Here is a 24,756-nt window from a genome sequence, read left to right on the forward strand (position 1 = left end):
GAAAAGATGTGTTTTAACAGATTAAAAGATTAACAGAATTTGAAGGGACCTTGTCGGTCATCTAGTCCAACCCCCTCACCCAAGCAGGAGACCCTACACCATTTCTGTCGTGTGCCAAAAACGGAGGGAGGTTGCACACATGGGTGCCCACACCCATAATTCAATGGGCCCCACCCACTCCCCACACTTTTGGCAAGCGATGGCACGGTGGGCCCGGTAGGCCCGTTTTTCGGTCTCCCCAGGCTCCAGAGGCTTTCTAGAAGTCTGGGGAGGGCAAAAACGGCCTTCCCCACCCCTCCGGAGGCCTTCCGGAGGCCGGAAATGGCCTGTTTGCTGACTTCCGGTGGGACTGGAAGTCGGGAAACGGGATCTTTCCAGCCACTGGAGAGCCTCCGGGAGTGGAAAGGCTGTTTTCATCCTCCCCAGACTTCTAGAAAGCCTCTGGAGCCTGGGGAGACTGAAAAACAGGCCTTCCCCACCCCTGGAGGCCCTCCAGAGGCAGGAAACAGCCTGTTTCCCAACTTTCGGTGGGCCCAGAAGGCCTGAAAATCAGCAGGCCGGTGTGCGCATGCATGCCGGAACTGAGCTAGGGCAACACTTGCGTGCCCACCGATATAGCTCCACGTGCCACCTGTGGCACGCGTGCCATAGGTTCGCCATCACTGGTGTAGGGTCTCCCACTTGGGTGGGGGGGTTGGACTAGATAACCTACAAGGTCCATTCCAACTCTGTTAATCTGTTAAGATTGAATCTCTCCTTAATCAGTTTCCATCCATTATTCCTTGTCTGGCCTTCAGGTACCTTGGAAAATAGCTTGACCCCTTCCTCTCTGTGGCACCATCTCAAATATTGGAAGACTGCTATCATGTCTCCCCTGGTCCTTCTCTTCACTAGACTAGCCATGCCCAGTTCCTGCAACCTTTCTTCATATGTTCCCTCCAGTCCCCTAATCATCTTTATTGCTCTCCTCTGCACTCTTTCTAGAATCTCAACATCTTTTTTATAGCGTGATGACCAAAACTAGATGAAGTATTCTAGGTGTGATCTTACTAAGGCTTTATAAAGTATTAGTACCTCCCTTGATCTTGATTGAATCCCTCTATTTAATGCAATTTAGGATTACATTGGGTTTTTTGGCTGCCGCCGCACACTCTTGGCTCATATTTAATTGGTTGTCCTCTAAGACTCCAAGATCCCTCTCAGTTACTGCTATTAAGCCTGGTTTCACCCAGTCTATATGTGTATTTTTGGTTTTTCTTGCCTAAGTGCAAGACTTTATTTTTCTCTACATTGAATTTCATTTTATTAGATAGAGCCCAATGTTCAAGTCTGTCAAGATCCATCTGGATCTTGAGCCTATCATCTAGGGTGTTGTCTATTCCTGCCAGTTTAGTATCATTAGAAGTTCCCCTTCTAATCCCTCATCTAAGTCGTTTATGAAGATATTGAAGAGTACTGGGCCTAAGACAGAATCTTGTGGTAGCCCACTGTTTACTTCCCTCCATGTAGATGTAGTACCATTAAGGACTACTCATTGAGTATGGTTTGTCAGCCAGTTACAACTCCATCTGATGATGATGCTATCTGTCCCACTTTTTTCTATTTTACCAAGAAGTATGTTGTAGTCTAATTTGTTGAATGTCTTGCTGAAGTCGAGGTATACTATATCCACAGTATTTCACTGATCCATTAATTTAGACACTGTGTTGAATGAAGCGGGTAATTGCCAATACCCAGAATCGCTGGGAGTTCGGCAGCAAATAAATTTAAATTATGGATGGTCACCCAATCACTAGATATTTAAAATAGATTTGACATTTTGTCCACTTATTGACCCCTTCCCAAGGATCTAGGATAGCCAGATGTTGTTATTTAATAATGTTTAATAATATCATTGAAGGATGCAAGCTGTGCCTAGTAAAACTGCCTTTTGCAATTGACTGATAGTGATTTTGTCAATGCCAATGATGTTCAAGTGGTGCTCTAAATGCTTTGGAATTGCAACCAAGGTATCTACATGCTACTGGTACTATCTTTACTTTCTTCTGCCATAGGTATTCTACTTCTACTTCTATTTTGTGATTTTTCTCCATTCTTTCTCTTCTCTTCTGCTTTCTCCAGATATTACAATGTCCACTATCCAGACTTTTAATTTATATATTAATATCATTTCAGAGACATACATTTACTACTTCAGATATCAATTCCAGGAAATACCTGCATATTGAGACGTCCACGCTGAGCTCCTAAACCATGTCGCAGCATGGAAGAAGACAAGATCTGATCATCCTCAATTCGATGAGATTCCATTCCAATGGGAGGGCATTCTGGAAATCCAAATACACGGGCAGGTCACACTTGCAGTCACTTTGATAAGCAGCTGCTGCATCAGTTGTCTTAAGAAATTCTAAAAGCAATACTTTTAAACAGTTATATAGTCAAGCAAAGACTTTCAATGGCAAAATACAGAATGGTTAGGATTTCACAAATAGGTACAGTCAGTTGCATTGATGCATCTCTTACTCCTATGTGCAGATAGTTCTTATCTTACAACCAGAGCTTTCCTCCCCTCTTATACTAAACAGAATCAAGGTTGGGTTGCTTTGAGTCCCTTTCTCATACTTCCTTCTTTCCCAGGACTGAGATGCTTATTTCTCATTTATTTTCTCTTAACGGTTCTTCTACCGACTCTTGCATTCCTTTGACAGCATGATCTCTGCACTCTTTTACACTTACTTATTTTCTCTTCTGGAGTCCACACATTTTCATCAGTTTCCCATTTTTTCCCTCCTGTTTTCTTTGGCTTCCCTGCATGCAAAGAAGAGGCAAAGAAGTTATTCAAGTAGGAAAGAAAGCAACCAAAAGGATAAAGACAGTAATTGAGAAGCTGATGCATGAAAGGGAGGCACTGGATAGATAAAGGTTAGAGGTCTCTTTCTCCAATCTTCTGAAGTCCAGGATCCTAGGTTCGCTCATAGGAGCTGCTTGGCAGAGCCTAAGCACCAATTATTCTGCCTGAATATAACACCAAAGCAAATAATCTTTAAATTACAAGCTCAAAAAAATGCTTCTCTCTTCTTTCTGAAGCTTACCCACCTTTCTCCTTGCTTTTCTCCTCTGTCCATTTGCTCTCCTCTGTTCCACCCTCCTCTTCCTCCTTGCTACTGCCTCCTCCTTTCTTAGGCTTCTCTGATTCAGAGAAAAGAGAAAAAGTGTTAATATTTGGCATTGAGATTCCCAACAGTGCAGACTCATTCTTTCTCAAGTTCTTCTTTGTTGGGGCAAATGTACAAATAAGGAAGGTAAGTAAAGCAGTCTGATGGAAGTGCAAAGCCAAAGTGGTGGCTTACAGTTGATGGAGAAGTGATGATTATGTAGCTGTGCTAATTCATGGAAGACATTATTGAGGCTGAGTTGCAGGGATGCCAATGTTGACTCCCTTCCTTGCTTGAAATCAAATAGATTGGGAACTCAACTTGGGATCTGCCACATCTTGGGTTCAACCAGTTCATCCAATTCACATTCCTTCCTAACAACAATCCCCTTCCTGCAGGCTCAGGCCAACCCAGTTTCCATGTCCTCATTTGGTTTGAGTTTCTCCTCATCTATCTCCATCTCACCTTCATCTGTTTCGCTGGGAAATTTTTTGGGCTCCTGGGGAGGCAGACCATAATCCACTACAGAGGAAAATGAAATCAGAAATGCAGTTAAAGGAGCATTCAGAGTCTCCACAGTTTCATCATCCTTTCAAACTGAGCTATTCCAACTTCATGATAGATATATTCATAGGGATTTTTTCAACATGGATTTTTTCAGCATGATTCAAAGCTGTCTCCATAGCCTAGATGTTCTCCAGAAATATGGACTTTCCAGAACTCCTAGCCAACATAGTTAGGAACTTTTGGAATGAGAAGTTTTAACATATTTGTACACTATTATTTTGGATAAGGCTGATCTAAAGATCATGGTGCAGCAATCACATCTGGACTTGGCCACTTCAGAAACTTATGTATATTGTTGTGTATTTCTGAAAAGACAGAAAAAAAGTGGAGCAAATAAATACTCCATTATATAATCATTAATTTAACTTTTCTCCAAATCCTAAAATGTTTATTTCATGACCAAGCTAGCGAAGCCCAGTATTAATAAAGAAGTTTACAACCTATACTGTAGTCACCTAACTGGTCTTCAGAATGGGGAGAAGGTGAAGAATATTGCCTTCTTCCACCCCATGGTCCCAGCAAAATCAGTTATAGAGGGAATTTTTTTCCAGCAGGGAAAGAAATAACACAACATTCTCTCTTGCAATTGCTCAACTGTTCCATATTAATAGTTTCATAGTAAACAAAGAAGTGTACATAAAAGAAAATTCTTGGGCCCCTTTCCAACTGGAGGTTCAAGAATACCGAAATGGATTTGCGTCTCTTGAAGACCAAGTTGACCCTTCAGATTTATCTCTTCTGACAAAGGTCCACTATACACTTGCTGTGTTGGGAAGTCTACTGGTGTACATTAAAGCAACATCAGGACCCATTCCACCTTCCTAGCTGAAAGGGGGAAGTCAACTGAGGAACGTCTCTGCATTGTTTCATATATGCCATTCTTTCTCAGCCTGGTTCTTCCTGGATGTGGCTCATGCGCAAGATAGAAAAAAAATTGTAGCCCCACACATTAGTCAAGCACCAATAGGGAGAATTCTGTTCCAAGCCATGTGCTTACCTAAGAACTCCAGTGATCGCTCAGGAACAAACATTAGAGAAATTGCAAAAGAATCTATGTGAAGGAGACTCATCTTGCGAGAAAGAGATTAATCAGCAGAATAATGCTGATTACTCTTCTTTTGTGACTCTTCCATAAAAGACATGAAATAGCACATACCATCTTCATAATCTGGCAGCTGTAACCCTCCATCATAGTGACTCTCGAAAGGACGGGTGGGAGGTTCCTCCACCTTCTCTGCTGAGCAAAACAGAAACAGAAGTTGGATTCCAAAGAGGCAATAACTCTTTGGTTAAAGGTCCTTTGGAATAAGGCTGTCAACATCCATCTTGAGTACTCCAATAAAAGTCCAGGATCATTTTCGTTTATGAGAAACCTACTGGTTTATTGAATACATAACATGATATTACTGAGGTAAAACTAACTCTGAATTTATCTAGCAGCAGTTCACAATATTAAACAATGAATTTCCCAACCCAACCCCCAGGATCCCAAATAGAGTATGTAAACAAGTTCTCTTATTATGGGAACCATCTGCCTTTCTCTTCACACGTTGTTAATATGTCCTTGAAAAGTTTCCACATTTTCACAAGCTTCTGTGGGACTGCAGGAGTTTCATTTCTCCGACTAACCCATTTATAATCAACACCTCCCCCATTTTCTATAATGACAAGTTGAAACAAATGAGGCATGTAGCTGCCAATGTTTCACTCTTGACAAAGGCATTTCTAAGTAGACCATGCTCTTTTTCTGCTATCAACTGACTCAAAATTAAGTGATTAGAAGCACGAAACATGTGGCTGGCAGTCTTAAAATTGGAGACTATGAAATATCTTCTGTCTCTCCTGTAATTCATAGCAGGAGGAAGTGGGTGAATTGCCCATTTTGCCTTGCCCATTTTATGAAGTTGATCGGGAAGAGATTATCCAGTTAAGATTAGTTGTGCAATCTGAGTGTGTGTGCATGCATGCACATCTTGGAGTCAGTGTTGACTCTTGGCAGCTGTGTGGACCAAGTCCCTGCAATTTTGTTGGCAAGAATTCAGAAGTGCTTTGCTATTGCTTCTTCCTAGGGCTGAGAGAGAATGCCTGGCCCAAGGACACCCAGATGGCTTTGCGTCTAAAGCAGGACTAGAGCTTTTGGACTCCCAGTTTTTAGCCTAGTGCCTTAATCACTGCATGAACCAGGTTCTCTACTAATCAGAAGTTGAATTTTTTTTCTGAAAAGAATTGATAGGCTTCTAAGGTCACTGTGTTCCATTTGTGTCTGAAACTAAATTCCTGAAGTGTTTTAAGCTTTATGAACTTTCAATATGTACCTAGATTGGGAGGGAAAACTCTTTCAAAGGAAGTGGAAAGAAATAGGCTAAATATCCCCCTAGAGTGGTATTTCTGAACCTTGGCAACTTGGAGATGTATGGACTTCAATTCCCACAACTGAAGAGAATTGAATCCACACAACTTAAACTTCTCAAGGTTGCCCTACAGCACCATATCCACTACAACCCTCAGTGAGAAACAATAATAATAACAATAATATAACAATTTGTCCTACCCATCCACCAAAATGGCCATCTATTGTCGATGTTGTAAAAACAGTGGCTTTCCAAGGATTCAATAACCTTCCCAACATTAACTTAAAACCCCAAGCCAATAAAAGGTAATTTTATTCCTTGCAACCCTGTGAAATGTTTTATCACCAGGGGGATGAGAAACATCTCCTTGCCTGCCTCTGTTTCTCAACCTCTTTGTATTTTCGAAACTTCTGGTAAAATGATAGGGAGCCCAAGGACTAGCAATAGCAATTAGAATTATATACCGCTTCACAATGTTTTACAGCCCTCTCTAAGTGTTTTACAGAGTCAGCCTATTGCCCCCAACAATCTGGGTCCTCATTTTACCCACCTCAGAAGGATGGAAGGCTGAGTCAACCTTGAGCCTGGTGGGATTTGAACTGCCAAATTGCAGGCAGCCAGCAGTCAGAAGACATAGACTGCAGTACTGCACTCTAATCACTATGCGACCGACACTTACTTGGTTTCTCTTCTGGTTCCAGCCTAGGTCTCTCAGGTTTCCTTTGCGATGGTTTTTTGGGTTTTTTCTCACGTCGGACATATTGATCTGTACAAAGAAAAAGGATTTCATCAGAAGGAGGCAGGGTGATTGTATTTTCTCTTCTTAAAGCTATGGAAGGTTTCAGCAGTTTGTTTATTTATTTGTATCCTGCCTTTATTATTTTTATAAATAACTCAAGATGGCAAATATATCCAAACACAGCTTCCTTCCCCTATTTTCCCCACAACAAACATTGGGTTGGGCTGAATGAGTATGACTGGCCCAAGATCACCCAGCTCCAGTGGTGGGTTTCTGCCAATTCTCCCTGGTTCGGGCAAACTGGTAGTGGCAGCGGCAGGAGGCTCCGCCCACCTGCCCAGAAATCATCACGGACACTCTGCGCACATGCAGAAGGTTCTGCACATGCATAGAAGTGTTGCGTGCTTGCTTCGCTTGCACGCACACACACGTGCTCACAGTTCTGAACCAGTAGCGAAGGTAAGTGGGACCCACTACTGCCCAGCTCCCTTTCATGCCTAAAATGGAACTCATGGTCTCCTATGTCAGCTGGTTTTCATGGCTAAGGCAGGACTTGAACTCACAGTCTCTTGCTTTCTATCCTGGTGTCTTAAACACTAGACCAAACTGACTCTTTCAGTTAGTGAGAGGGGACTGTTACGTTGGTTAAAATGAACCAGTGGTTTATCAGATCTAATGTCATAATTTGGGAGTCCTCCAGACAGCATCCAGGACCTTCCACAATGCTCTTGGAGGTGGGAACTCAAGGAGCCGAAGCTCACATGACTTGAGGGAATCCAGATTGGGGAAGATAGTCATATCCAATAAGACAGACTTTTGATGGCTAAATTGACCAGAGAGTTTTCGAGGTCTTATTGCAACAGATTTAAGGCCAAATGTCATGCTCACACAACATGGGAAAGTCAAGAACTGAATCAGACATTTTGGGCTCAGAACAATTGCAAATGTAGCTATCGAAGCAGCAGAGAATCTGGTTTTCCCAAATTGAACTACGAGATGGGCAGAAAATAAAATAAAGAAAATTATTGTGAATCCATTCTGGAGCCTAACACAACTCCAGCAAAATCCTGCTTGCAACTGCATCTCTTCACTTAGCCTCTTTTTGACAGCAGTGCTGGGAATAGCCCTCTTTTGTCCACTCAGTCCTGGAGGGGCAGGGAAATGTGCAAAACAAGAAAAAAAAGCCAAAATTACAGGAAGTGCCAGTGAGAAGTGAGCATATATAAAGTCACAATTGTCTAACTTTATAGGACGTAAATGGAGAGATGAAAACATTCAAGTCTTGCGGCTTCCTAGTTCAGTGGCCAGTATAAAATAAGGAAATAAGAAAATGCTTTTCCAGCCAAGCCTGATGCCGGGTAGCTCTTCATTTGTTTTGGCAAAATCTCTCTCTTCTGTCAAACATTATTCAGAAAACTCTGGGCATTTTCCACTCATGTCAGCCAAAATAAAGCCAGAGCACATTGTGGTGGAAATGAAGGGTAAGTCTGAAGGATGAGGGGGAGGGAAGATTTCTGTGGTGCTGAACTGCTTCCTTCTATGAATGTTGGCACAAATCTAAGCCAGATTCAAGGCCCTGCAGCATTGTAAGCATGATGATGATGATTATTATTATTACTACCCATCTATCATTTCTGCCACCATGTACAAAATGGACAGACTGTTTCACAGCAGAGATCAAGCCAGGAACCGCCTTCATTTCCAACTCACAGCATGGAGCTAAAATAGTTTTTCTGAGCTTTGAAATGTTCTCTTTCTCTTTTTCTCAAATGCCTAAATGCGAGAAACTGTTTTCTTCTGAAATGTGGCATGGGGAGGTTCCGACGCAGATGTCTGCAGGGCACAGAAACAGGCAGCATAGTGCTCTCTTTATCCTTTCAAAAATTCAGCATAAATGGACCATAGTCACTCTTGATAGAAGATGGTCATAAAAGACAGTCTAGATTCTCACCAGGGTGGGCATAAAGAGCAGGAAAGAACGGACCTGCTTGGTCCATAGAGGTGAGGCATTGACAACAAGCCACAGCAATAGCACTTACCGTGTTTCCCTGAAAATAAGACCCTGTTTTATATTTTTTTTGAACCCTGAAATAAGCGCTTGGCCTTATTGCCATGCGCTCAAAAGCCCGATTGGGCTTATTATCAGGGGATGTCTTATTTTGGGGGAAACAGGGTAGACTTATACACCGCTTCACAGTGCTTTTACAGCCCTCTCTAAGTGGTTTTCTTGCCCCCAACAAGGAGACTATAGCCCTTGACTTATAACCATTAATTTAGCAACTGTTCAAAGTTACAACAACACTGGAAAAAGTTATTTATGACTGGTCCTTGCACTTATGAATGTTACAACTTCTCCATGGTCACATGATCCAAATTAAGGTGCTTGGAACTGCAAGTATTTCTGACTTTGCAGTATCCCAGAATAATGTGATTGCTGTTTGCGACATTCTCAGGCAGCTTAAAGTCAATGGGAGAAGTTGGATTCCCTTAACAATTGTGAGATTCCCTTAACAACTGCATTGATTCACTTAATTATGGCAAAAATGGTCATGAAATTGGGTGTGATTCATTTTTTTTTTCTCTTTGATTTGTATACCGCCCTACTCCCGAAGGACTCAGGGCGGTGAACAGCCAAACAATAAAATACATAGATACAAAAAATTTAAAAACCAGATAAAATCAAATTAAATCATTTTGGCCCAGACAGATTAAAACACCCCAATAATTTAAAAACAGATTAAAATTTACATATTTAAAAAAGGGAAGAGATTAGGCCAAGCCCGCCTGATGGAATAAAAAGGTCTTCACAGCGCGGCGGAAGGTGCGCAGATCCGGGATCCTCCGTATCTCTGGGGGGAGCTCATTCCAGACGGTAGGTGCCCCCACAGAGAAGGCTCTCCCCCTAGGGGTCGCCAGCCGACACTGTTTGGCTGACAGCACCCGGAGGAGTCCCTCTCTATGAGAGCGTACTGGCCGGTGGGAGGCTATTGGTGGTAGTAGGCGGTCCCGTAGATAACCAGGTCCTAAGCCATGGAGCGCTTTAAAGGTGGTAACCAAAACCTTGAAGCGCACCCGGAAGACCACCGGGAGCCAGTGCAGCTTGCGCAGGAGAGGTGTTACATGGGAGCGCCATGTCGCTCCCATTACCACCCGCGCGGCCGCACTCTGCGCCAGTTGGAGCCTCCGGGTGCTCCTCAAGGGGAGCCCCATGTAGAGAGCATTGCAATAGTCCAGGCGGGAGGTGACAAGGGCATGAGTGACCGTGCGTAACGAGTCCCGATCCAGAAAGGGACGCAACTGGCGAATCAGGCGAATCTGATGAAAAATCCTCCCGGTCATGGCTGTCAAGTGCTCTTCTAAAGACAGCCGTGAATCCAGGAGGACGCCCAACTTGCGAGCCCTCTCCGTGGGGGCCAATGATTCGCCCCCAATAGTCAGTGATGGCGTCAACTGACTATATCGGGACGTCGGAAACCACAGCCACTCGGTCTTGGATGGGTTGAGCCTGAGCCTGTTCCTCCCCATCCAGATCCGTACGGCCTCCAGGCACCGGGACATCACTTCAAGGGCATCGTTGGGGTTTAAGAACTGTCTTACTTAGCAATGGAAATTCTGGTCCTAATTGCCATCGTAAATTGAGGAACTATCTGGAGATAGCAATGTTTCTCAATCTTGTCAGCTTGAAGCCGAGTGGGGTTGTCTAGGGAATTCTGGGAATTGAAGTCCACATGTCTTAAAGTTTCTAAGGTTAAGAAATATTGATGTAGAGCAAAGTTCAAAATATATGAAACACAGGTATGTGACCTGCAAAAACAATCAGAGCTGGGACCTCTTTCGGGGGACAATTAGATAACCCAAAGATTGTCCTATAGCAAAAACAATTGAAGCGGCATAGCCTAGCAGACCCAGTTGTAAAAATGACTGGCCATGCCAACCCAAAAAGGCAACTTCTGGTGAATCCATCAGAGGGTCACTTCCTAACCTTAACCCAGAAAGTTTCCAAAATCCCACTTAACCAAGCAATGAGATACTAGTTCTGTTGTTTAGTCAGCATCTCTAGAAGCAGGGAGATGTCTACAGAGATTCTCAGTCATCCATGGTTCTCCCAAAGGTGCTTTTTCAAGAGGCAACTGACTGAACTGAACTGAAGAAGCTTCTTGGATAAGAAGCAAAACGTCTTCTAGGAAAAACAAAGAAAGTCCAGTTGCCACTTGAAAAAACACATTTGGGATAGAAGCAGGGAGGATTTCTGGAACAGCAAGTCTGTGTAGACCCTACAGTACTAATTCAGTATAGCCTCCACCAGAATCAACCTATTCTTAGCTCCCAAATTCTTAGCCATCATAGCTAATATAGTTAGGATTCTGCAAGCTGGAAATCCCCACATCTGGAAAGCACTAGATGGGGGAAGGCTGACATGACTGATCAACAGGACCTCTCCAGGATATGATGAATCTTTTCCACTCATGGAGATGCTGGAAATTAAACCCAAGATCAGTTGCATAAACATATTTGTTCTACCACTCAGCCAAAAGGCTAAACTCTAAGTAGAGGCTCTCCATAAATACATTCCATATCAAAGCCAAGCACAGATTCTGTAAACTTGAATTAATTATGCTGGTCACAGGGCATCAAAAATAGTTTCAAGGATCCTCTGACCATGGAAATGTCATTAATCTTTCACATTACCTTTTTTTTTTGTCACAAGAAAGATCACCAGATGTTCATACACAACCCAAGAAGCTTTGTGGCTAGGAAGACTAGGAAATTTTTGGCCATAGAAAATAATTAAGAGTATGGGAACATCTGTTCAGAGGTCCTGAATTGCACACAACAACATCAGATCATGCCTGAATCAAAGAAACACAAAGAATCTGCTATCCTGAAGCCATGAACCCTTGCTACTCCTCCACCCACAACAGGAGATGGCTACTCCCCAAGAAAGAGTATGATCCTTGGATAGGGTAAGTGAACAAGAATAGCACCGTACAATCATTGTAGTCCTCACGCTCAATCTGTTCATTGTAGTCCAGTGTTGGCGGCTCTTGTTCTACAGGAAATTCTAGAGAACAAACAAGAAGCACAGACATTTCCTGAGTTTGAGGGTTGTATCCAAGACACAAAGCCTTTGGAAGGCAAGAGTTAGTTAAAAAGAGAATAGGTTTGATTCATTTCAACCATCCTTTCCCAAGATGGTGCCCTCCTTCTGGGATAGATCTCAATTTCCTCCATTCTCTGCGAGGAAGGACAAAATATGTAAGACATAGATGTATTAAGTGGTATTCCATATAGTAATACATCAGAGGTCTTATATTTTTAGCTCTTTCAAAAACTCTGCAAATGTTTTGACTACAACTTGTCAAGACACTTCAACAGCAAGTTGAATATAGAAAGCTTAACTTTTTCCCAAAGTGATAGAGCACAAAAGCACAGGAAAGGAAGACACAAATCACAATTTGTCTCTCACACCAGCCCTGCTTCAGTAAAATAATAGCCACTTCTATTCCATGCATCACATTAACTATAGTAGATAGTTCTGGCTGGCCCTCAAATTCTTTTGAAATCCTGTTTCCAGCATGCTGGCTTTTTGCGTAGATGACAGCAGTTACATTCCACTCTGTAAGAAAATTTATAGTGAAGGTCTGGCCAGATGTAGAACCAGGAATGCATCTATGCAGGATTTTCTATGATAGCTAAGAAAAACTGATCTAATCCCATGGTGGGATTCAGGAGTGCCCTTAGGTATATATCAGTCTCTGGGTTAAGAGAACAAGCTAAGAAGTTTGTTTGCAAGAGGAGTGAAGAAATAGCTTCCTTAATCCACTTTGTGGTCTTGATTTAAAGACAGCAAGAGATCTGAGAAACAGCCAACTTTGGAAATTAATGTCTGTTCACCTGGCTGACCTTCCTGATCTTTGTCATCTGGGGGGGTCTCCTGTGGCTCCGTTGGAGATTCATAGACATCAGCTGAACAAAAAGCACAATCAAATTAACAGGGATGTAAACATATACATACCTCCATAAAGGATCCATTTGATTCTTGCTCTGTACAACCCTCTGATCTATTGTTATTTTATTCTTTTAGGGGTAATTTACAATCTGCACACTACAGATCCACCCAAAGCTTCTTGCTTGCCACTGAATTCACCCAGGGCAATTTGTTGTTAAATCCAGTGCTTCAATTTTAATGCATTTTAATGCTTGAAAACCCATTAAAATGGGAACATCATTTCTGGATTAAATTTCACCCTTTTCTAGCATGGTCTTATCTACTGTAATCCTTCAGCAAATCTGTCAGTCCCAGTATTGTTATTACCTTGAATTTAATCATCCTTGCCCTGTTCATATGAAATCTCTTTGGCTTCTTTCTACCAGGATGACTCTACATTATTGCAACTTCCTGATGAATATAATATTTTATCCTAATCAACTGTATTCATGCCTTTTCCCTTTTTCTAAAATTTAAATTCCTTTCCCACATAGCCTTAGAAGCAACCCTTAAATACCTGTTGACATGTTAATACTATACCCCATAATCTGATTCTACTTACTGTGAAACCTGGATGGATCTTGTTTCTCAGTTATCTTCTCAGGATAGAGAGCTGTAGGATAAAATAGATGGAGTCAAAGATGAGCACTCTTTTTTCACATCACACTAAGCCTTGATTGTTTGGGGTTTTTTTATGTGACCAACTAACCCAGAAGCAAATATATTGCTTTAAGGGTTAGTGTGATGTGTGATACAAGGCAATGAGTGTGTTTGCACAAAGCACTAAACCCAGATTTTTTTAAAAAAAAAACTATGGGCCCCTGAACAAGCTAGGAACCATTCAGGGTCAATCTTGCAGATCTGCAAAATAATGACGGGTTGTTTGTCCAGTTTGTGTCTGAGGATAACAATTTTGCAGTGCAACATTCAGTAACGTAAGCTCAGTTTGGAGGTAGAAGAGTGAAGATAGAAAATTGCTAGGAGGGGACAATTAACTGGCCAAACGGTAAAGAGAATTTAAGAAGGAAATTAAGAAGCAAAAGAGAGTAAGGTACTGGGTAGATCTTATGTATGTGACTAAACTGGCATGTCTCATCATAAATTGTGTCTTAATGCTTTGGAAATAGTTCTGAAACAGAATAACAGAGTTGGAAGGGACCTTGGAATTCTTCCAGTCCAACTTCCTGCTCAAGCAGGAGATTCTATATCATTCCAGGCAAGTGACTATCCAGTCTCCTCTTAAAAACCTCCAGTGATGGAGCACCCACAATTTCTGAAAGCAAGTCATTCCATTGATTAATTGTTCTCACTGTTAGGAATTTTTTGCTTAGATCTAGCTTGCTTGTCTTTAGGATTTAAACAATTTAGAGAAAAGACAGCACTGCAAATCTCCAAGTGGTGCTTCTTGGCTATGTGTGGGAGAAAGTTTCTGCCTGGGCCTTTGCTTCCAAAATGCCTAATCATTGCTTTCAACTAATGCCCTTCTCTAGGGATTCCCAATAAGCATCTTTGCCCCAGGGTGCTTTCTCTTAAGAAGTAAGAGAGGAATGAGAAAGTAGGTTTAAAAAACAGGAAACAGTTCAGGAAACAGTTGATGTGTGGGTTCACACATCAAGTCTTAACATTATGTGCAGGCTAAGTCACTGTGTGGTGAAGCCAAGAGGTTGTAGGATGGATGAGAAATGCCCTGAACTTACATTCGCCCCCTTCTTCATTGACTCGGGAGAGGTCATGGGGTGAATCTGGCAATCCATAGCCATCTTCAACTCCTGTTGCGGGTGGAATCAGTGGTGTTTCTGGAAAGTGATACCTCTCTTCTTCTGGTGGAACTGGAGGAGAAGGCCTTTCCACCTTTTTTCCTGCTGCTGGTTTCTTGGTGGCCTTGGGACGTTTCTCCTTAGGTTTCTTGGTGGCTTTGGGACGCTTCTCCTTTGGCTTTTTGGTGGGTTTGGGAGGCTTCTCCTTTTTGGGAGGCTTTGGCTTTTGGGAGCTTTTGGGTGGTTTTTCCTTTGGCTTTTTTGTAGGTTTAGGTGGCTTCTCCTTCTTCCCTTTCTTGGGCTTCTCTGTCACTCTCTCCTGTGTTACTTTGGGAGAGAGAAGATTGTTAGTTCTCTACATTTCTAAATAAAATCCAAGAGTTGGATAATTTATTACACTGGGCACATCCTAACGCTTATTCAACCAAATTCTTGGTTATAGACAATGGGCTAACTTGCGAGCCACCAAAAGTTTTACCCAAACATCCACAAAAAAACAACTAGAATCACCATCAAGATAAAGATATGATTACCACCATTGCTCTTTTCTCTCTGATTCAGTAACAAATGGATGACGCCATACTCTGAACACAAAACTAGATTTCATTTCAGGTTTCCTTATGGAATTTTTTGAAAACTTTTATTTCTGGAAAATCCTGAACATGAAGGCCTGCACTAGATCTGGGCAAAGGATCTGGCTCTATTAATCAATGGCTCTCCCTGGACAGACTGCTAATGATGAATGTCAACTCATAACCCCAAGAGAGCAACAGCCTCATTCCTAAATTCTGAACAGCATTTCTACAGCCTGTGGGAAGAACAACCCAGGCCAGTTTGGGCAACCAGCTATAAAACAACCTGGCACTTATGGTAAACCAAGAGCAGAAATCTTGCCCTGCCGGCAGGCTGTCTCAGAAGCCATAATTTTCATATCCCCTGACATCTCTCTCTCCTTCTGCGAGGAGGTACCAAGTCCATGACTAAAGCAAGGTCAGGAATTTGCAGAAGATAAGAACAAGATCTAGCTATCTAAACTCTTCCTGCTGTGTCCAAGCCACAAAAGAAATCAAGGTTGGAAACTCTACTGTAACCAAACCAGGATGGAGAATGGCAAAGAACAGCAAAGAGTTCTTTGGGGCCATTGTGCCTAAGAAAAGATCTGCTTCCAATTCCAACTGAGTCATGTCCCAGCTGTGATATCCTTCCACCCAGATCCAGACTGCATGGGCAAGTCCTATGTGCCAAGCTAAGCAACTGCAGTTGAGATTCATCAGCAATAATCCACATGGAACTGTCTAGCTAGTTCATGGTTCCTGCAGGGCAGAAGACAACAATGTTAAGAAAGGCAAGCAAAACTATCAACTCAGAGGGATTAAACGGATGGGAAAAAATTAGGAATGCAGTAAAATCACTTGAATGCATCATCAGAAGGATGTTTCCAAGAACCGATTGGGCTTTCTCCAGCTGATTAGAGCTGTTGAGAAGCCTCACTTGAAAGCACCACACACATTCCCAACTAAGATCATTTCTGTGTAATGAGGAAAACTGTGTACAGCGACATAGTACAAGCTCCTCTTCTGCTGCCAGCATATACTCAGCAGCCAAAGCACACGGCTCCCACAAAATTATCTCCATTAGCAGAAAGCATCATGGCAAGTCAGTGCTCCTATTAAAGACCTCTGCCCCCTTGTTTGGCAGGCAAACTTTGACACCCCCTGAAAAACAACAGAGCGCTTTCCTGACGCTTGAAGAAAGTACAGAAAAAACAGTTTAAGCCTTAAAACAGATGAAATGTATTTTTAAAGGAAGAAAGCCTTTCGAGCTCTTGTCTTGCCTTAATGGAAATCAGGGGAAAAGATTTCATGCCGAATTAGGTACAGGTAGTCCTCGATTTATGATCACAATTGAGCCCAAAATTTCGGTTACTAAGCGAGACGGTGGTTAAGTGAGTCTTGCCCCATTTTGTCATCTTTCTTGACATAGTTGTTAAGGGACTCATGCAGTTGTTAAGTTAGTAACGTGGTTAAGTGAATCTGGCTTCCCTGTTGACTTTGCTCGTAAGAAGGTTGTAAGAGGGGATCACATGACCCTGGGACATAGCAACCATCATAAATAGGAACCAGTTGCTAAGCATCTGAATTTTGATCATGTGACCATGGGGATGCTGCAATGGTTGTAAGTATGAAAACCGGTCATCACTTTTTTCAGTGACATTGGAACTTTGAACAGTCACTAAACGAATGGCTGTAAGTTGAGGACTACATATATATGATACAACTCACTGTATTTTCGGTTCCTCCTAACTCATGATGTCTGATCTCAGGCCTCCAGAGCATTGTTCACACTTTGCCTAAAGTGAAACCAAAAATCTCCTGTTAAGCTGCATGATTGGGTATTATGGTGGGAACGATGGAGACCCAAATATCAGTGTTGATTCAGTCTCACTTTATGATCTTGAATTGATCAGTACTATTCAACATCCTGCCTCATAGGATTGTCATGCAGATAACATGATAACATGCAGAACACTCTCCAGTCAGAAAGACAGGGTAGAAACCATATAATTTTTTTAAAGCAGGAAGAAAAATTGTATATAGATAGTCCTCAACTTATGACCACAATTGAGCCCAAAATTTATGTTGCTAAGTGAGAAATTTGTTAAGTGAGTTTTGCCCTATTTTACGACTTTTCTCACATTTTTAAGTGAATCACTGCAATTGTTAAAACTGTAACTTGGTTAAGTGAATCTGGCTTCCCCATCGACTTTGCTTGTCAGAAGATTGCAAAAGGTGATCACATGACCTTGGAGCACAGCAATGGTCATAAATGTGGGTCAGTTGTCTAGCATATGAATGTAAATCACATGACCATGGGGATGCTGCAACGGTTGTAAGTGTGAAAAATGATTGTCAGTCCCTTTTTTCAGTGCTGTTGTAACTTTGAACCATCATTAAATGAATTGTTGTAAATCGAGGACTGCCTGTACACTAACTTGTGCCTCTTGGAAGAATGGAAGGTGAAATGGATTTTGTTGTTTGTTGTTGTTAGTTGTGAAGTTGTGTCCGACCCATCGTGACCCCGTGGACCACGTTCCTCCAGGCCTTCCTGTCCTCTACCATCCTCTGGAATCCATTTAAGCTCACGCCTACAGCTTCAGTGACTCCATCCAGCCACCTCGTTCTCTGCCGTCCCCTTCTTCTGTCCTCAATCTTTTCCAGTATTAGGCTCTTCTCCAATGAGACCTTCCTTTTCATTAGGTGGCCAAAGTATTTAAGTTTCATCTTCAGGATCTGGCCTTCTAAACAGCAGTTAGGGTTGATCTCCTCTAGGACTGAGGTGAAATGGGTAATAAATTTATTTATTTATTTATTTATTTATTTATTTATTTATTTATTTATTAAATTTTTATACCGCCCCCTCTCCCGAAGGACTCGGGGTGGTGAACAGCCAAAATTAAAAACACACAATACAAATATTAAAATACATTAAAACAAAATTAAATTATCTTAGGCTTCTCCAATGAATATAATGTACTACTTATGTTTCATAGTAACACAATAAAGCAAATTTTTGGACAATACGTAATAACAGGCTTTTATCTAGCTACTGGGAACAGGGCTATCATTCTGGCAGGATAGCTTCCAAGAAGAAATGGAACTGTGAGTCAGATTCCACAAAAGGAAATTTAACTAGCTGAAATCCATTAATCAACTTTCCTTGTCAAGGGGTTCTGCTCCTAGTCTAACTGCAGGCAAGAACTTGCAACAACTTGCATCAAAGGGAACAATCAGCCAGTTTAATGAAGATCAGATAGGTAGTGCAGGGATTTCTTGCAGATACAGATGCAAGAATTAAATCTGTACCTCTACACAACTACACATAGGGAGATACCTTGGGATAGAGACTACCCTTGGGGACATGTGTCTAGCTAAACATTTCTTCTCACAAAGTTGCAGGTGCACAATATAGTAACCCTGTTGGAAAAAAGTTCTAAGTTTTCTAAGTGATCTAAGTTCAGTCAATGTCTGGATGGAAGCTGCCTGAAGACCTAACCAATCTCGCTAAATCATGGTTTTACCAAGCTGTATAACAGGACTCACACAACTCTATAAAACCCCGTTTTCAAAGTATATTAGCCATGTTCAACAAGGGAGCTCTGTGGCAGAACTGAAGCTTTTTCTGTCCTGAGTTGTGAATGTTATGCTATGTGGTGAAGAATTAATAAATGCTAATATACTACTAGTCATAAAACATTATATGAGTAATAGGCAATAACTATAGAAGGAGCGGCAGCTGTTCCATAAATATATGCTTTAAAAAGAAAGGAAAGATCACACATTGGCATGAACCACCTCCCTCCTGGGACATTTCTTGCTGGTTTCTGGGCTTTTAAGGGAAGGTTGAAAAAGAAATTGAACAGGAACAGCTCTCTTGAGTAGACACAAATGGACAGTTAACTGCATAGTTTGCTGATTTCTCAGTGCATGAAGTGGAAAGGAAAAAACATTGTACCCACAATCATTCCGTGCACAATTCTTGCCTTTTTCCTAATAATAAACAGTAACAATTTTATAACAGCCTCAGTTTTCATGGGCTTCCTTTAGATGGGTTACTAACTCCAATTGGCAACTAAGGACAGCAAATGAACCCCAACAGGAAGAATGGACAATGACTTCACTCCTAAAATTAGGAGTATGCTTTTTGCTTTTTAATCCCCATTTTCTCTCCATAGGTAGATCAGCCAACGGAGGACAATGGACTCTTGTTCATGAGAACTTCTACCACAATAAGTCTTTAGGATGCAAGAAAGCTATTCTGCTGTATCCACAAATGTTACAAAGGCTGGTGTTCCTTGAGGGACCAACTTCTCCAACAAAATGTTGAGTCAAAAAATCCTCAGCAACCTTCTAGCAACCATGGAGGGCAATGTAGGTTGATTTATTTGCATTTATTCATCTCAGGTTTTCTTATCCTGTTTTCATTTGGGGAGCTCAATAGGACACCTAAGAGGGTCTTTCTCATTTTAGGAAAAAAGTTGGATTGAGATAGGGTAGCCAGTTCAGCATTAACGAGAGTCAAAGTTTTCCCAGATTGTAATCCAGCATCTTCAATAGTAGCCATATAAACTTCCAGACCCTGAGTTCCTAGGTAACAGTAACATAGCACTTCTGGACTGGGATGGAGAAGGAATGAAACACAAAACTTTCCTAATAAAATATTAGCACATCCAACTTTCAGTATCTTCCACTTAGTAAGTGAGCTTTGATTATCTTAATTTACTGTCACTGTATTTAGGGCAAGAGAAGGCTGTGACACAAAACTTTTTTTACTTTCTCCACTAGATACCATTGTGGAAAGTTTAAAATTCTTCATGCATCATGCTACAACATTTAAATGTGGTTTGCTGACTATGAGAGAATTGGTCAGGTTCACATATCATGCAAAACACAGGAAACAGGGATACTTTGGCTTTCCAGATGTTGTTGGATTACAACTCCAACTATCCCAGCCAGCAAAAAGAAATGCTGTGTGTTGCATTTCACAGCCTCAAGAAGGCCACAAGTTTTCCATGCCTGGATTAAACTGACAACATTGAGCCCAGAAGCTGCAGCGGCTGGATTCCCACAGCACGTCAAGTCAATCAAAATAGATTATGACTTAATAAAGGAACCCGTCTGTTAAGTCAAGCCACTGATCAACTGCGTCTAATCAAAGGTTGCCATGTCCAGGGGGCAAAAATTAGATAGCAGCAAAATAACTCTTTGTTGCCACTAAAGATTTTTGCAGCCCAGATATATGGGAAGCCTAATCTAATCCAGAGTACTCTGAATAGCAGTTATCTCCTGGCTGCAAATCTTTCCTATCATTTCTCCATCCAAATGAAATCTTAGGATTTACTTCAGGTAGTACAAACAACATTTCTCAAGCTTATTTAAGTTTAAGATCAGAATTCCAGCTGGGGAACTCTGAGAGTTGAAGTCCACACATCTTAAAGTTGCCAAGGTTGAGAAATACTGATTGTAGAGAAAATCTTTGATGACATATTGGGTCTCACCTTCTTCGACCTCTGTTGGAGCTTTCTCTCTTTCTGCAGGATTCAGGTTTCCTTGATTTTCAGGAAGCTCCTCACCAACAGCCACCTTTCCTGTCTCTGGCCCTTCTAAGTCCTCATCCACCTCTCCCAGGAAGCCTTTCAAGAATTCCTCAATTTCATGGTCGGTCAACACAGACTGGGGTTCCACAGGACTGGGGTTCCAGAGACACAAGATTCCCACCAGCAGGGAAAGAAGCAACGGGGGACCATCACCTTTCATCGTGCAGATGCAGATAGATTCCAATGGAGGCCAAGGGTCTGGGAAGAAGTAAAGACAGATACCTCCAGGTGATCTGCTATCTGTTTTTCTGGTATAGGAAGTATCTTCTCCTAGAAGCCACAGCTGAGTGGGGAAGAGAGGCTAGGCTCTAGAGGCAGCCTGGACCAGAGGGAAGGAGAGAAGTACCAGCCCAAGAACAGGGTCCAGGAATTGACTTGCAGATGGGAACGAGAACGAGGGAAGTCGGTTTTGGTAGAAGAAATGCAGGGTCTCCTCCTCCCGGTTCGCCCTTGAGCTCCAACCGAGCAGCTTCGAGGTTTCAAAGCTCAGCGGGCGACGGCAGGACTCGTGCGGCAGCTTCTAACGGAGCCCAGAAGCGGCTCCCCAGCGGCGAGGGCAAGCCGGAGCGCCGAGAAGGGACAGCGCCGCTTCCTTCCTCGCCCGTCCCTTCGAGGTCCCGCTTCCCGCAGCCTCCGGCCAGTCCTTCAGTCCTGCAGCGGGCAGATTGGAACTGGGGACGCCGCCGTTCCGCGCAGATGCTCTTGCCCCGAGCTCGCTCCCTCTGCTCTTGGCGACCAAATGCGGGGAGGGGACCAAGGGACTGGGGAGCGACGGAGGGGGGGAGGGAGTTGCTGGCAGCCGCGGGGAACCTCCAGATCCTGTTCGAGCCAACGTAGCTGGTCTCCTCCCCTAACTGCGGTCGGTCCCCCTCCCCGATCCCATCCCAGCGAAGGGTGGGTCTTGGGCTGCTTCGCCACGTGTAGCCAGTGCAATTCAACTCCGCTCCTCCGTTGCTGGCTGGGGCTGCGCCGTGGCTTTCCTCCTCTGCCCCCCAAAGACGCCGAGGGAGGGAAGGAAGGTGCCTGGCATTCCTTGAAGGAGCGCTGTTTTCTTTCCTTGAGGGGGGGGGGCGATTATGTGATCGGGAGTGCCACATAACTGAAGTGTTGCAATATTTTCAGGATCAGACTCAATAATGATAATAAGAGTTAGAGGTTTAAATATATTTCTCTTTAATTATAACAGGCATTCTATATTCACTGAATGTTCACAGATAGAAGCAAGGAAAATGGTGAAGGTGGCTCCTTATATATACAAGGGGTGGAGCCAAGAATGGGAGTGGTGAATTATGAATACATTAGGAACCAAAGAATAAGTTAACCCCCGATGTCCCATATATACATTATTTACACATTAGGGAATAAGGCATTTACATCTCACAAATCCCCCTCTAAATGCCGGTTCGCTATACAACACCAATTACATTCAGATTCAGGACAATATAAGACATATAATTTTGATGTTAAATATTTGTGCTGTTTAGAAGGTAAAGGCTTCGTCAATATGTCAGCTAATTGTTCAGAGGTATCACAATGCACTGCTTTGATAAATCCATCTTGAGACAATTGTCTCACATGCTTAAATTTTATATCTATATGCCTAGACCTTTGTCCAATGGCATCGGATCTGGATATTTCAATGGCTGCTTTATTATCTTCATGCATAACAAAAGGCAAAGCAGGTTTTTTCCAAACATCTGAAATCAAATCATTAAACCATACAAGGTTATTTGCAGCTTTGGACAAACAAACATATTCCGCTTCTGTGGTCGAAGTGGCTACCAGTTCTTGTTTACCAGTGTACCAGTAAACTGGACAGTCATTTAATAGAAAAATATAACCAGAAGTGCTCTTTCTGCATGATATATCTCCAGCCCAATCCGCATCTGCGTAACATGTAAGTTTTGGTTCTTTACCATTACTAGGTTCTAATACTAAGCAAAAGTCTAATGTACTTTTCAGATATCTTAGAATTCTTTTGACTGCTTCCCAATGATACATTGTTGGTTTGCTAACATATCTTGACAATAAGTTGAGTGGTAATGCAATATCTGGCCTGGTCCAATTAGATATATAAAGAAGTGAACCTATGACTGATCTATAAAATGTATTATCCTTGAATTCAGGGGAAGATTCATCAGTGTTTCTAAGGAAATCAGTTTGCATAGGAGTGTCACAGGGTTTGGCATTGTTTAAATTGCATTTGTTCAGAAGTTCAATGATTTTATCTTTCTGAGTAAGTTTGAATCCCCTTCTAGTTTTGTTAATTTGTACACCAAGGTATTTGTTTACCTTACCTAGAGATTTCAACGAGAAATGTTCGTTTAGCTTATTTACAAAGGTTTCTCTTCTCTCCTTGTGTTTTCCTATATATAAAATATCATCTACATAAATTAATACAAATTCAATATGATCATCACTCTTTTTTACAAAGAAACAGTTATCAGCAGTGGTAGCGTTGAAATCCATGGTCTTAAGTACTTTTACCAAGCAATCGTACCATCTTTTGCCAGATTGCTTTAATCCGTATAGACTCTTGTTCAATAGCCAAATTTCATTCTTATTAGTGTATTGACTGTGTGGTGCTCTTACATATATTTCCTTATCTAGTTTTGCGTGTAAATACGCAGTCTGTATGTCATATTGAAATACATCAAGATTGAGTGCAGATGCCACTACTAGAGCTGTTTTAACACTCTCTGTTCTCACTGTGGGGGAGTATGTGTCAGTGTAGTCCTCCGGATATTTTTGTGCATAACCTTGTGCAACCAATCTAGCTTTGTATAGAGTATTGCCTCCTTCTAGATTCTTAATTTTATAAATCCACCTGGTACCTATAATCGTTTTATCTTTAGGTGCAATCGCAGGTGTAAACACATTTAATCCTTGCAAACTTTCCATCTCTTTTTTCATAGCTAGTTCCCATTTTTCCTTTTCTTCACGAGGGAGTTTTAATACTTCCTCATATGTATTAGGTGTCATTTGTTCACCATCCATATGCATTATGTAATCTCTGTATTTATTTGGTACTTGATTTCTATTGTTTCTAATAGCTCTTTCGGGTTTGCTATGGTTATCATGCAAATATCTTGCTTCCTTTTTTGTTAATGTGTCTGTCTTTATTTTGTGCTGACTATTTGTCCAAGTTTTGGTTTTGTTTTTATTTTTGTTGATATTTTGATTTTCTATTGTCCCTTCCTCACAAGATTTTGTATCTTTGCATTTATTTGGAAATATTTCATTAAGATGTAATTTAGACCAATTGGCCTGTTCATGGAACACAGCTGTTCTGGAGACTATAAATTTGTTATTATTATCAATGAATCTGTACCCTTTGGTGCCAGTTTCATATCCCATAAATCTTAATCTTCTGGATACGTTTTCTCCCTTTCTTCTCAACTGCTTAGGTATGTGTACGTCTGCAGTGACTCCAAATATGTGCATGTGTGCTAATTTGGGTTTCCTATTATACATCACCTCATATGGTGTTTTATTCACAATACTGGACCAGGTTCTATTTTGAGTGTAATTTGAATAATGTAAGGCCTCTGACCAAAATTGTTTGCCTAAACCAGCATCCTCTAATGTGCACCTAATCATGGTTTGTAGTGTGGAATTCTTTCTCTCTGCAATCCCGTTTTGGAACGCAGAAAATGGACTAGACGTGAAATGTAGCATTCCTCTATCCTTTAACCATTGGGAGAATTCTTTAGACATGAATTCACATCCCCTATCTGTCATAATTTGTTTTATTCTGATATTATGTTGTGTTTCTATGCGTTTGTAGAATTCCTTAAATTTCTGAAAGGTTTCATCCTTGTGTTTTAATGTGTAAACAAAACCATAGCGACTGTAATCGTCTACTATTGTTAGGAAGTAACGTTTTCTATAAGTGATTGATGGAGTTAATGGACCAACTAGGTCCATATGTACTAAGTCAAAAATTTTGTTAGTTGATCTGTTGGATTTTTTTGGTCTGGGACTAGTTTTTAGTTTAGTGGATTTACATACTGAGCATTCCAAATAATTTTCACAATTTTTTAT

General features: G+C 41.7%; 1 protein-coding gene across 3 annotated transcripts in view; it reads right to left on the reverse strand.

Annotated features, from left to right (window-relative positions):
* Positions 1 to 21,057, reverse strand: part of AEBP1 (AE binding protein 1) — a 31,245-nt gene extending 10,188 nt beyond the window's left edge. Inside the window, exons 1-11 of one of the 3 annotated variants that reach the window (XM_070952553.1) lie at positions 20,614 to 21,057; positions 14,499 to 14,885; positions 13,364 to 13,414; positions 12,717 to 12,779; positions 11,803 to 11,874; positions 6,753 to 6,839; positions 4,879 to 4,959; positions 3,621 to 3,677; positions 3,097 to 3,189; positions 2,737 to 2,808; positions 2,218 to 2,327 (exon numbers count right to left, since the gene is read on the reverse strand). In XM_070952553.1, the coding sequence (XP_070808654.1) occupies positions 2,218 to 2,327; positions 2,737 to 2,808; positions 3,097 to 3,189; positions 3,621 to 3,677; positions 4,879 to 4,959; positions 6,753 to 6,839; positions 11,803 to 11,874; positions 12,717 to 12,779; positions 13,364 to 13,414; positions 14,499 to 14,885; positions 20,614 to 20,872 (1,332 nt within the window). In that variant the 5' untranslated portion in view covers positions 20,873 to 21,057. Of the gene's footprint in view, positions 1 to 2,217; positions 2,328 to 2,736; positions 2,809 to 3,096; positions 3,190 to 3,620; positions 3,678 to 4,878; positions 4,960 to 6,752; positions 6,840 to 11,802; positions 11,875 to 12,707; positions 12,780 to 13,363; positions 13,415 to 14,498; positions 14,886 to 20,613 lie in introns of all 3 variants that reach the window. The other 2 variants (XM_070952552.1, XM_070952551.1) reach the window with 2 other exon arrangements.
* Between the last annotated feature and the right edge of the window lie 3,699 nt (positions 21,058 to 24,756).

Source organism: Pituophis catenifer, unplaced genomic scaffold, assembly GCF_029215685.1.
Source record: "Pituophis catenifer annectens isolate HBS135680 unplaced genomic scaffold, rPitCat1.0.hap2 SCAF_12, whole genome shotgun sequence".
Classification (NCBI taxonomy): domain Eukaryota; kingdom Metazoa; phylum Chordata; class Lepidosauria; order Squamata; family Colubridae; genus Pituophis; species Pituophis catenifer.